Source organism: Kryptolebias marmoratus, linkage group LG2 (assembly GCF_001649575.2).
Source record: "Kryptolebias marmoratus isolate JLee-2015 linkage group LG2, ASM164957v2, whole genome shotgun sequence".
Lineage (NCBI taxonomy): Eukaryota > Metazoa > Chordata > Actinopteri > Cyprinodontiformes > Rivulidae > Kryptolebias > Kryptolebias marmoratus.
This window is the reverse complement of record NC_051431.1, coordinates 17,092,585-17,104,177: the sequence shown is the minus strand read 5'-3', so window position 1 is coordinate 17,104,177 and position 11,593 is coordinate 17,092,585. Positions and strand designations below refer to the sequence as shown.

Genomic DNA, 11,593 nt, shown 5'->3' with positions numbered 1-11,593 from the left:
CTCGCTTTCGGAGGGCTTGTTTGGATTTTGAGCGTGGCGGCTCCCGGCTTGGCCTTGACAGCGGCGCTGGTTGAAGTGTTGGGGCTAAAGGGGGCTGCGTGACATGGGCTGCGTCTTCTCGCTGCCAGAGGACAGGAGAGATGCTGCCGAGAGGTCAGTACGCCGCTTGATTTACGGCCGCCAGGCGTAGAATAGTCCCCAAGGTTTGCTGCTCAACTCTGCAGCATAGTTTCGTAGCACGGCTCAGACTCAGAACTTTAAATATCCAGCTCGGTTAAACTGTTTCTAACAAAAGCGCTGCACTAAACCAAATTTCATCACCAGTCTACACCAGTGATTCCCAACTCCAGTCGTTGAGGAACACCATCCCTGCATGTTTTAGTCGTTTCTCTGCTTTGACACACCTGATCTGATTTGAGTGAGTGAGTCATTAACAGGCTTCTGCAGAACTTGAAGACCTGCTGAGGAGCAGACAAACAACTAAAACATGCGGGATAGTATTCCTCGAGGACTGGAGTTGGGAATCACTGGTCTCGACCTAACAGGATTACGGTGTAAAACGCATGCAGTGCTCTCCAGAAGTTACACAACAGATAAAAATCTGTGTCTGCAAACAAAAATCACATTATGGTATAACTCGATCTTCCACTTTCCTCCTTTTTCTTTTTTCAAACCTAATCGTTTTCCACTCCGGCCGTGCGCGCGCACTTCCAACTTAATTTCATTGGACTCATTAAGCTTTCTTGGAATGAAGTTTGTTGTTTCACCGTTTCAGCGCGGCTGAAGGGAGGGGTGGGGCGATAAAACTGAAGTAGCTGTCGGTGCAGATGCCTGAGAGTCTGAACTCGGTCCAGGTTTCCCAGTTCACACAGGGTGCAGACGGCTGGGGGGATTCTCAGAGTGACACGAAACATGATGCAACACCTACGCTTGGTGATTTGTCATTTGCAGCAAATCAAGAAAAGGAGACCGGAAAACGCATTAATATTTTCCTGCTTCTGATTTTATCATAACTACATGTTGAGATAAATCTAGAATTAGGGCTTCATGACATTGGACAAACGTGCGATTGTTTAATATAGCGATGACGAAATCGGTTGCGATAAACTCACATTTTCCTCATTTTCTCCTCTGTTATCTCCATCATCTAAACCAGGTGTGGACAACAAGGCCAGTGAGTCCGTTGGAATAACCAAATATATTATTAACACGGAGAACTGGTATTTAAAATCTAACAGCCTATGATTTATTGCAATCCAAGGCTGTCTTGAGGTAGCTCTGATAATTTAATCATAATAAATTTTGGACATATTGCGCAGCTCTATCTTTAACTTTATCATAGATGTGTGCAGAAACTTCCATTCCAGTGGTTAAATGACCTCTTCATGTTCTGCAGAAGCCTGTTAATCACCCATTGATTCAAATCAGGTGTGTTGGAGCAGAGAAACAAGTAAAACATGCAGGATGGTGGCCCTCGAGGACCAGGATTGCCCACGCCTGCTGTTGACTGATCTGTTTTCAGTCAATTACTGAGGAGAAATCAGCTTCTCAAACAGAAGAACAGCTTAGAGATGAATAAAAATTGATCATTTTTTCCCATTTTTCTTTAAAGAACTCCCTCATTAAAACTTTTCAGCATATCTTCCAACCAGATATCATTTGTTTTTTTATTAAAACACAAACGTGAGGAGTCAGGTCTAAGGGTCTTAACTCGCGTGTCTGAACTGCAGAAACGATGATGAACTCTGGTAACCTGGCTGCAGGTTACTGGAGGTACCCGGAGAACCGTCCCTGTTGAGTAACTGTGGGGCGTTGGGTCTGAGTCAGACCCAGCTGGACCTGTCAGGACTGGATCACCCAGCTGTTTTGTTATTTTACTTCGATTAGACTCTAATCTCGCACCGAGCCGTTTATGAATCTTGTCAAATCCAACATTTTCTTATCATTACCGAGCTTCAGTGACAGCTCAGCGGTTCGGTGCTCGTGTTTCACAGCAAACGTACTCCTTTGTGCGTATGTTATGACTGAAGACACTGTCTCTGTATTCTTTTATCATCGGAGGCAGACGCGCAGGTGTCTGCTCGGGGCTTTGATGCTCAGTGAAGCAGCGTCACCTTTTATTTGTCTCCATAATGGATCGAGCTTCCTGCGCTCCTTTCTGTGCTCTTTTCTTCTTACTGTGCTGATCCTGTTTACATTGTTTTTATTGCCAAGAGATTTGTCTGATTATACCTACGAGCTCCAACCCACAAAGATTTAATCACTTCCTCCTCGCTAACAATGATATAATTAAGTCGTTAACCATTATAGGACAGCTGGACCCGCTCCTGTCTCACTGCTGCTCGCTGTGCAGCTCGTCCTTTTCGAGGAAATCTTTATCGTCTTCACGGCAAACCAAAACCCTGCTGGTTTTAATGGCTTCGCGCTGAACTTTCGTGCCCCGTCGTCCCCCCCGCCCTCCCGAGGCAGGGTTAGCTGGTAAAAGGTAAACCCGTCGACCCGTTTGATCTAAAACCAACAGGCGGGTCGACCTCTTGCTCCTGCAGATCACAACACAGACTTTGTTTGCCGTCCATCTAATTGGTCACTAAAAAAAACAGCAATGTACCTTTTTTTTTTTTTTTTTTTATTTTAAATTTATCTTTCCTTTCTTTCAGAGCCCCCACCACACGAGAGACGAGTTTCATCGAGAAAATGAAGAAAACCGTGAGTGGCGCTCTTTATTTGATCACCTAATCTTTCCCATCCTTTCCGCTTCTGTCCCTTTTTAAACTGACTTTAACCCAGTCGATGTTTTCCGTGACCCATGAACTACCACTTCAGGGTTAAGGGGTCATTTTAAAAGAATGTAATTAAACTGTGGCCCTTCCCAGGTATTGATTAACCTCCATTGTTTTCCCCACCGTTATCTGTTTATTCGACTTTAGATGGTTTAGATGTGGATGGATGCGTCCGCTCGACTCTGAGCTGAAAAACCAACATCCAGAAAGTCGTAAAAGTAGTTTTTATTATTGCTGTGTGAATTAAACACTATAGTTTCCCTGCTGGTGGGACCGCATGCAGCTGGAGATTTCTGTCTCTGTTTTCAAAGACATCAGCGTCGGACCATGTGGTTCGAAGCGGTTTAGACAGCAGGACGCTGCTGTCGCAACACTTTAGGAATGGAGGAAACATTTTCTGATTGGCACACAGGCTGGGTTTATTTAAAACGTGATGTTGGAGAAATGTAAAGCCGAAGTTGTGCTGACATCCTGAGCTGCTCCAGATCTTAAAGGCAGAACGTCACGTCTGGGGGAAAATAATATAATCTTGATTTTTTTTTTTTTCTTTTTCTTGTGCATTTCAATAAGGAGAGTTTACACATGAGAGCTGATTTAGGTATTTATGATAGACGAAAGCTTTTTTTATTTATGTAAAATCAAAATGTTGTCTCTGATCGTGTGAACAGGGGAAGAACATCATCGTATTCTACGGCTCTCAGACGGGCACAGGTGAGGAATTTGCCAACAGACTGGCCAAAGATGCTCAACGCTACGGCATGAAAGGAATGGCTGCTGATCCGGAAGAGTACACCATGGTAATTTACAGCAGTGGGGAGGATTTACATGCCGCGATATTACTGTCAAATGAACACCAGCTCTAATTTTTCCTAAACACTGCAACGCTAAACGCGTCCGATCTCAGTTGTCTACAACAAATTCATGTTAGACTTTGCTAAGATATATTATTTTCACTCGTATCACTCATGTTTTAATGTTTTTTTTTTAGTCTTAAGTCTTAAACATCTGACATCTCTGTGTAGGCCTTCATCAAGTGGACTTCATGCCGTTTGCTTTCTGCCGACTTTAAAGCCGTTCTTCCTGTTGACAGGGGGAACTGTCCCGTCTGTCTGAGATCGAGAACTCCCTGGCCATCTTTTGCATGGCCACTTACGGAGAAGGAGACCCGACCGATAACGCCCAGGACTTCTACGACTGGCTGCAGGAGAATGATGATGAGGACCTCTCTGGGCTGAACTTCACTGTGAGTCTGTGTGTGTGTGTGATAGTGAGGCTGTAAAATATATATATATATATATATATATATATATATACACATAGACAGAATAGCTTCTGCTTTGTGCAATGGATTTAAACAACAAAACTGGATATTACATTTTCATCTGGAAACTTAAAATCATAGATCTCACTTTCAGCCATCGTCTTATTGTAAAATGATTCGATTCTGACCGTTCATGCTTATAAATCCCACGTCATCGCAACGTCAAACCCCTCGTGTGATGACGTCAACCCTCTTGAACACGCCCTGACTGTTTCAGCTCCGTGGCTAACTCCGTTGTCGCTCCGGTGGTTTTATCAGCCAATGGATAAACTTTAAAACCCACATTCTGCATTTTTTTTTTTTTACGTCCACGTCTGACTCTGCTGAGTAAACTGAGCACATCAGGCTTGGGTTGGACTCTTGTTAGTTTCTTGAGCACTGTTAGGTCTTTCTCAGGCCTACAGATGTTGATTAATAACCTAAAAAGAACTGTATGAACCTGTCACGTTCTCGTTTAGCTCAAGCCTGAGGCAAAGCCACGTACTGATTTTCCTCATATTTGTGCCCTTGTCTGTCTCCAGGTCTTTGCTTTGGGAAACAAGACGTATGAACACTACAACGCGATGGGAAAGTACGTCGACAAGAGGCTGGAAGAACTGGGAGCCAAGCGTATCTTCGATCTGGGTTTAGGAGATGATGACGGCAAGTGAGTGATCTGAGAACCTGGGCTGCAATCATTTGAAACGGGTATTCCCTGAAGGAATGCACATCGCCCTCCGATCTCATACAGTCTGTCAGTCCTCAATGTGTTAAGGATCATGCTCAGCTACTACCATATCAAATTGTAGCTGGATATCTGTAAAGTTGCCTCAGTTGTAGCTGTTTTAGTGTTTGTGGCAGCCATCTTTAAGCAGATGTAGACGTTCATCCAGTGATTCCTTTCAAAATCCATCCAGAGGTTCGTGAGATATTTTGCTAACAGACAAACAAACACACAGGTAATTACATGATTGCCCACCTTTCTTGGAAAGCTTGAACTTTTCAGCGCTTGTTCACAGTTAGATGAATAACCGTGTATAACTGTCTACATGAATGTTATAAACAGTTTAATTTATCGTTGTACAAATATTTTTTTAGTTTGTTTTATGGTGGTAAAGGTTACTCTTAACAACCCGGTGTCCTGTAAACCATCATTTCACCTGTTTTTTACTTCAGAGTAGAAGTAAAAAGCGATGTCCAAGGGATTGTTGAGGACAAAAGTTGCGACACGTTCAGGGAGCGGAGATACTGAAGACAGATATGAAACATTTCAATCACATGAGTTATCAACTGTTTCTGCTCGTAGAATATAAATACAACCAACACTTGCTGACATTTTAAAAAAAGCTGGTTAAATGTACTGTTTAAGAAATGTTTAACTACAGTCATGTCGAACATAGACTGCTGTCAACACTATAAAGTTCCTTTTTTATTCACTCCAAACAAGACCATGGAAATGGTTTGGCTTCAGAGCAGCTTTAGTTGACTTGGTTAGGACTTATTTAGCAGCATTACCCAACTATCTAACAGTGAAAGAAATGTTGTGACAAAAAGTGCAGCTCCTCTTAGAAGTGCAATATAAAAAAAAAGATGGCTATTATTTTTTTTTTGAGTTTTCCAACATCACGCTGTGATAACTGAGATAGCAGAGAACTCCAAGTCATCAAATACGAAAATATTATCTTCAAGTAATAACAGATAAGCTGCATAAAGGACTTTTAGGCATCCAGACAGACATAATATATGAGGAGGATGACCTTACTAGACCAGCATGAATGTACTTGTAGTAGCTGTAATATTCAGCCTTCAGTGCTGCAAAAACCTGCAGAGCAGACAGATGTTTGGTGGTATGTTAATCAAAGGTCGACTTGATAAATATTGGGTAATAAGAATGGAAACGACGTGGTCTCTTTTTACAGATTTATTGTCACACTAAGTGCTGTTTACAGTGGTGCTGTTGAGAGTAAAATGAAAAAAATAAAATCAAGGTAGTGTGTTTAAAGTAACCATCCTTTAGGAGCAGGTGTAGCTCAGACTCCATGGTTTTTGTGTTTCAGCCTCGAGGAGGACTTCATTTCCTGGAGAGAGCAGTTCTGGCCGGCGGTCTGCGAGCACTTTGGCGTGGAGGCGTCAGGAGACGAGTCGAGGTGCGTCCACGAGCGTTTGATTTTAATCCTCCTGCACAGCGTGTTATTTTATTTTCATTGCACTAACCCCTAAACCTTCTACAGTCTGTTACGATGCGATGCTCTTCGTGTTGTTTATCTCTCTCTCTCTCCGCCTCGCAGCATCCGACAGTACGAGCTGAAGGTTCACACTGACCTCAACATGAACAAAGTCTTCACAGGAGAGATTGGCCGGCTGAAGAGTTTTGAGGTCCAGAAGCCGTAAGTCGAGCGCCGCCTGCTCACATTTTACCCACATTTATAATCTTCTGCAGAGTTTACTAAAAGTCACTTAATAAAAATAAGAAAAAGGAAACTTTGTGCCCCCTAGTGGTCACTTAAAACACCTTTCTTTAATTCTTAGTAATAATCCAGGAGCTAAAGCTCAGCAATTTTTTTCCTTTTTCTTTAAAATTCAGTGATGTTTATGCATCTCTTTGTAAAGGAGTAACTATTTATCTTTGTTATCGTCTCTACCCTCAGGCCGTTTGATTCAAAGAACCCTTTCCTGGCCCCGGTCAGCGTCAACCGCAGGCTCAACAAAGCCGGTGACAGACATCTTATGCACCTGGAGTTGGACATAACGGGCTCCAAGATCAGGTGTGTGTGTGATGGAGACATGTTCAGATTTTTTATCAATGGCGGTCAAAGTCTAATTTTGTCCCTCTCTGCGGTTTCAGATACGAGTCGGGAGACCACGTGGCTGTTTTCCCCACCAACGACTCGTCCCTCGTGAACAAGCTGGGAGAGATCCTCGGCGTGGACCTTGACGTGGTTATCTCTCTCAACAACCTTGACGGTATTGCATTGACAAGCCGGAGCACCTTGACCTCACAAGCCTGTCCCTCCATCAAGCTCACAAATCCCCACCCCCACCCTCTCTGTATCTCAACTTTACAGCATCAGCTCTTCTGATTCATGTGAATTAGATACCGTTATATCACTGCGGTCCTTTAATTGTTATTGAGAGAGAGCGATTTGATGTACTTCCTTCTTCAATCGAGCGGCTTTAGTTCAACCATCAAACGCTGAAAGCTTTTAATCAAATCTCTCGTCAATCTGTTTTTGCAGAGGAATCCAACAAGAAGCATCCGTTCCCCTGTCCCACCACGTACCGCACGGCGCTCACACACTACCTGGACATCACCAACCCTCCCCGCACCAACGTCCTGTACGAGCTGGCTCAGTACGCCTCCGACCCGAAGGAGCAGGAGAACATGAGGAAGATGGCGTCCTCCTCCCCCGAAGGCAAGGTGAGCATCGAGATTTAGAACTACTTTTTTTTTTTTTTTTTTTTACTTCTAATTCATTGTTATTGTGGTAATTTGAAAGAAATGCAGATTATTTTATTTCCTTCTTGCCCGCCCGCAGTCTCTGTACCAGAGTTGGGTGTTGGACTCCTGCAGGAACATCCTCGCCATCTTGGAGGACATGCCTTCGTTGAGGCCTCCCGTCGATCACCTGTGCGAGCTGCTGCCTCGTCTCCAGGCTCGCTACTATTCCATCGCCTCCTCCTCTAAAGTAACGCTCACTTTCTAAATAAATAAACGTTTTACGGTGCTCTGAAGAGCGACCTCGGAGTAACTTCTGCGTGTTGCGCAGGTTCACCCCAACAGCATCCACATCTGCGCCGTGGTGGTGGAGTACACGACCAAGACGGGCCGCCTCAACAAGGGAGTCGCCACCAACTGGCTGAAGAACAAACTCGTCAACGGCCACAAGTCCACCGTGCCCATGTTCATCCGCAAGTCTCAGTTCCGCCTGCCGTTCAAAGCCTCCAACCCGGTGATCATGGTCGGCCCCGGGACGGGAATCGCTCCCTTCATGGGCTTCGTCCAGGAGAGGGGCTGGCTCAAACAGCAAGGTGCTCATACTGTGTGTGTGTGTGTTGGTCTGAGCTAATGAGAGGAGGAAGAGGAGGTGAAGGACTTTGAGACATGTTTACCCTTTTATTTATTTATTTTTTGTTTGTCCTTGTGTAAACCCCTTGAAAACTGAACAAGCTGTTCAGCAAAGGCTCTTTAAAAACATCAGGACCTGCTGCACCCGTTCTGGTTCTACGTCTTTGTTGATGAGTTTTAATTTAGAGACCGTTTGTGTCCAACGCTGGCTCCCGTCAGATGCTGTTAAACTCACTCTCTGTCGCCGTTTTCTTCGCAGGGAAGGAGGTTGGAGAGACGGTGATGTTTTTCGGCTGCAGGCACAGAAACGAGGACTACCTTTACCAGGAGGAGCTGGAGGAGGCGGAAAAGAACGGCGTCCTGACGCAACTCAACGTCGCTTTCTCCAGAGACCAGGAGCACAAGGTGAGGCTGTCTGAACGCATCTGAGAGTGTGTAACAGAGATCTGCGCTCCACGTATCCGATTGCCTGTGTGTCGTCATTTTAACACAGCGAAACATTCAGAGCGACGGTTGTTGATCACTGATTTTTTTTTTTGTTTCCGTTTCTCTGAACTCAGGTGTACGTTCAGCACCTCCTGAAGAAAAATAAGGAACACCTCTGGAAGCTGATTCACTCGGACAACGCCCACATCTACATCTGCGGGTAATAAACATAGATTCAGCAATAAAATAAAATAAAATGAAGCCCTTTGTATAAATGTATGCTCAACAGTCGGCACCGCTTTTAAGTCACGTTTAGTTGAAGTTATTGCGTCAGTGTCGTGGTGCCTCCTAGTGGAAGAAAGTGTTTCCCTCTGAAGTTCAGATGGTTTAAAGCAGGGGTGTCCAATCTTGGTCCTCGAGGGCCACCATCCTGCATGTTTTACTTGTTTCTCTGCTCCAACACACCTGATTTGAATCAGTGGGTGATTAACAGGCTTCTGCAAAACATGAAGAGGTGATTTAACAACTGAATCAGGTGTGTTGGAGCAGGGAAACGAGGAAAACGGGCAGGATGGTGGCCCCTGAGGTACAGGATTGACCACCCCTGGTTTAAAGTTACTCTAATTATACTTTTAATGAAGTGATAAGACATAAACAACCCAAACTGTGTTTTTGTTCCCCCAGTGATGCTCGAAACATGGCTAAAGACGTGCAGGCAGCTTTCTACGAGATTGCAGAGGAAGTCGGAGGCATGACTCGCCCCCAGGCCACAGATTACGTAAAGAAACTGATGACCAAGGGACGCTACTCACAGGACGTGTGGAGTTAAAGAGGCCTCCGGTCACACCCAGCCTGAAGCCGTGGTAGTTTTAAAGATCCGGATATATTTTTTTTTATTACTATTATTTTACAGTTGGGATGTTCACGACTGATCTATAAAAAAAAAACAAACTCAGCCTCTCCCCTGGGTCACCAGAGCTGCAGGGAGCAGAGCATCATGAAGCAAATCTTACCTCAGCCGGTTTTTATAGTCTCATTTAGCAAATTTCCGATATGATGCGTGAGTTTTACCTGTGAGATCTGCAATCATGTGTCCGGACCACCGCTAATGCCCCGAGGTCCTCGTCTGAGCTGCTGGGTCGGCCCCCTTGCTTCCCAGGAACAGTTCAGAGTCTCCGGTATAAATAATTCAATCAGGGTGTTTGACTGCGGCTCTGAGAGTTTGCAGGTTTTAACGAAGAGTCCCACCACTTCAACGACAGAAGGCTGACCCAGCAGGAGGTCGTCTCGCACAGAGCGCCGCGGCCTTTAGCGTCTCCCCGAGCTCGGTTAAAAGTGCTTTCAAAGGCACTTTAAAGTGTGTATAAAATATTTTTAAAGAACTTCTAACAAACTGGCACCACTATTACAATTATTACAGTTTTAATTGAGGTTCATTTTACTTAATAACAGCAGCTTCGACTGAAATGATCATGTGACAGAAAGCTGAGAGTCGGTGAGTTTTAAAGCCTGTTTTGTGGCCTTTAAAGAAAATCCGCCTGTCAGGAACACGTCCCGTTCTTAAAACACTTTAAACAAACTGCGGCCTCTGAAATGTATCTGACAGCAGAGGAGCAGAGATTTTTATTCTCATATGACCACATCTGTTTTATTCCTTTGTTTTCTGTTTGTTTAGTCTAAATGCATTTTAAAAAAATAACCTACCCATCTGTACACGTTCTGTTTTCTAGCATCCATCGGCGCTCCTCTGAGTCGCGTTTGGGCGCGGGGCGGGGTGGGCGGGGTTTAACCAGCTGAAGTGCAGCCTGTGCCTTTTTAACACTGCCTTATGTATAAAGCATCCGAAACCACGATGGTTCACTCTGTAATGTTTGTATTTTCTTCCCTGCTTACATTTTCATAGAAAACTAAACTCTTCTGAGACACTTTACCCGACGCTGTCACTTTTTACGTCATGCTTTAAAATGTAATGATTTGTATGGAGGTAAAAATTTTTTTTTTTAATGAATAAAATTGGACTAATTTGTTGAGTTTGATGTTTTTATTTTTTTTATTCATGTAAACAGTGGGTTTCACAGCTGCAAACACATAAGATGGTTTTTGAAGCAAATCCTGATCCGAGTTTAAAAGTCCTGCAAACATCGTAGTAAATACAGAAATTAATTCAATAGTCTGTCTGTTCTTATACCTTTTAGTGTGTTTTTAAATAAGGCCTGATTTCCTGCAAATGCATCAAACCTGAACCCCAGCAGGTAATAGAGTAAAAACAGAAAACTGATAAGTTTATAGGTCTCAGGTGGAACCTCCTGGACTTAAGAGGAGCAGGATTGTTGCAAAAACTTTGATTTGGGTAAAAGAAGTTTGGAAAGCAGCATCTACGTGGACCAGGGTGGTTTTACAAACTGTTTGTGTTCAGATGAGTTGGATGTAAAAATGACAAAAAGCAAAGGAAACAGCAGCTTGTGGCAATTATTAAGGAGGGGTATACTGTGTTAATGTTTCTCAGCAACTCCGGAAGTTAAAAAGTTTTTAAAAAAAAGCTAAAAGTCAAACTTATAAAGATGTATTTTTTAAGAGCAAAAGTATTTTCAAAACGCACAATTGTAATAACTAAAAAAGGCTTAAATGAATGTTTTTACTTTAGAAAATCACAAATTTATTGGCTGTATGGATGAACAAACAACCAGTAATCCACTTGTAACTATGATGACCAAATCCTAATAAATTATTTATGGGATCTTATTATTGCAGTTTTTGTAAGTATTACTAACATACCAATGCACTCAAATTGATGCATTACAGATTAGATCTTAACATAGCACAGACTATATATTTTATTTCTTTCATCAATAGTGAATCAGTTTATATTAATTTTATATTTTTTTTTAACTCAGTCTTTGTGCTTCTTGGTTCAGCTGCTGCCAGCTTATTAGTCTAGTCTAGTCTACGTTTCCAATTAAATTTTACTGTTTATTTCAGTATGATTTTTTTTGTCATTTTATTGTTTTATAGCTTTTATAA

The 11,593-nt window shown here is 43.1% G+C and overlaps 1 protein-coding gene across 3 annotated transcripts in view; it reads left to right on the top strand.

Moving 5' to 3' along the window:
* Nucleotides 1–10,603, top strand: part of porb (P450 (cytochrome) oxidoreductase b) — an 18,025-nt gene extending 7,422 nt beyond the window's left edge. For 2 of the 3 annotated variants that reach the window (XM_017424031.2, XM_017424032.3), the window contains exons 3-16: nt 2,658–2,706; nt 3,449–3,577; nt 3,871–4,023; nt 4,623–4,747; nt 6,138–6,227; nt 6,369–6,467; nt 6,729–6,845; nt 6,926–7,044; nt 7,317–7,498; nt 7,617–7,766; nt 7,848–8,109; nt 8,406–8,551; nt 8,707–8,792; nt 9,257–10,603. In XM_017424031.2, coding sequence (XP_017279520.1) covers nt 2,658–2,706; nt 3,449–3,577; nt 3,871–4,023; nt 4,623–4,747; nt 6,138–6,227; nt 6,369–6,467; nt 6,729–6,845; nt 6,926–7,044; nt 7,317–7,498; nt 7,617–7,766; nt 7,848–8,109; nt 8,406–8,551; nt 8,707–8,792; nt 9,257–9,401 — 1,852 coding nt within the window. In that variant the 3' untranslated portion in view covers nt 9,402–10,603. Of the gene's footprint in view, nt 1–6; nt 154–2,657; nt 2,707–3,448; nt 3,578–3,870; nt 4,024–4,622; nt 4,748–6,137; nt 6,228–6,368; nt 6,468–6,728; nt 6,846–6,925; nt 7,045–7,316; nt 7,499–7,616; nt 7,767–7,847; nt 8,110–8,405; nt 8,552–8,706; nt 8,793–9,256 lie in introns of those variants that run through there. The other variant, XM_017424034.3, reaches the window with a different exon arrangement.
* The last annotated feature ends 990 nt before the right edge of the window (nt 10,604–11,593 follow it).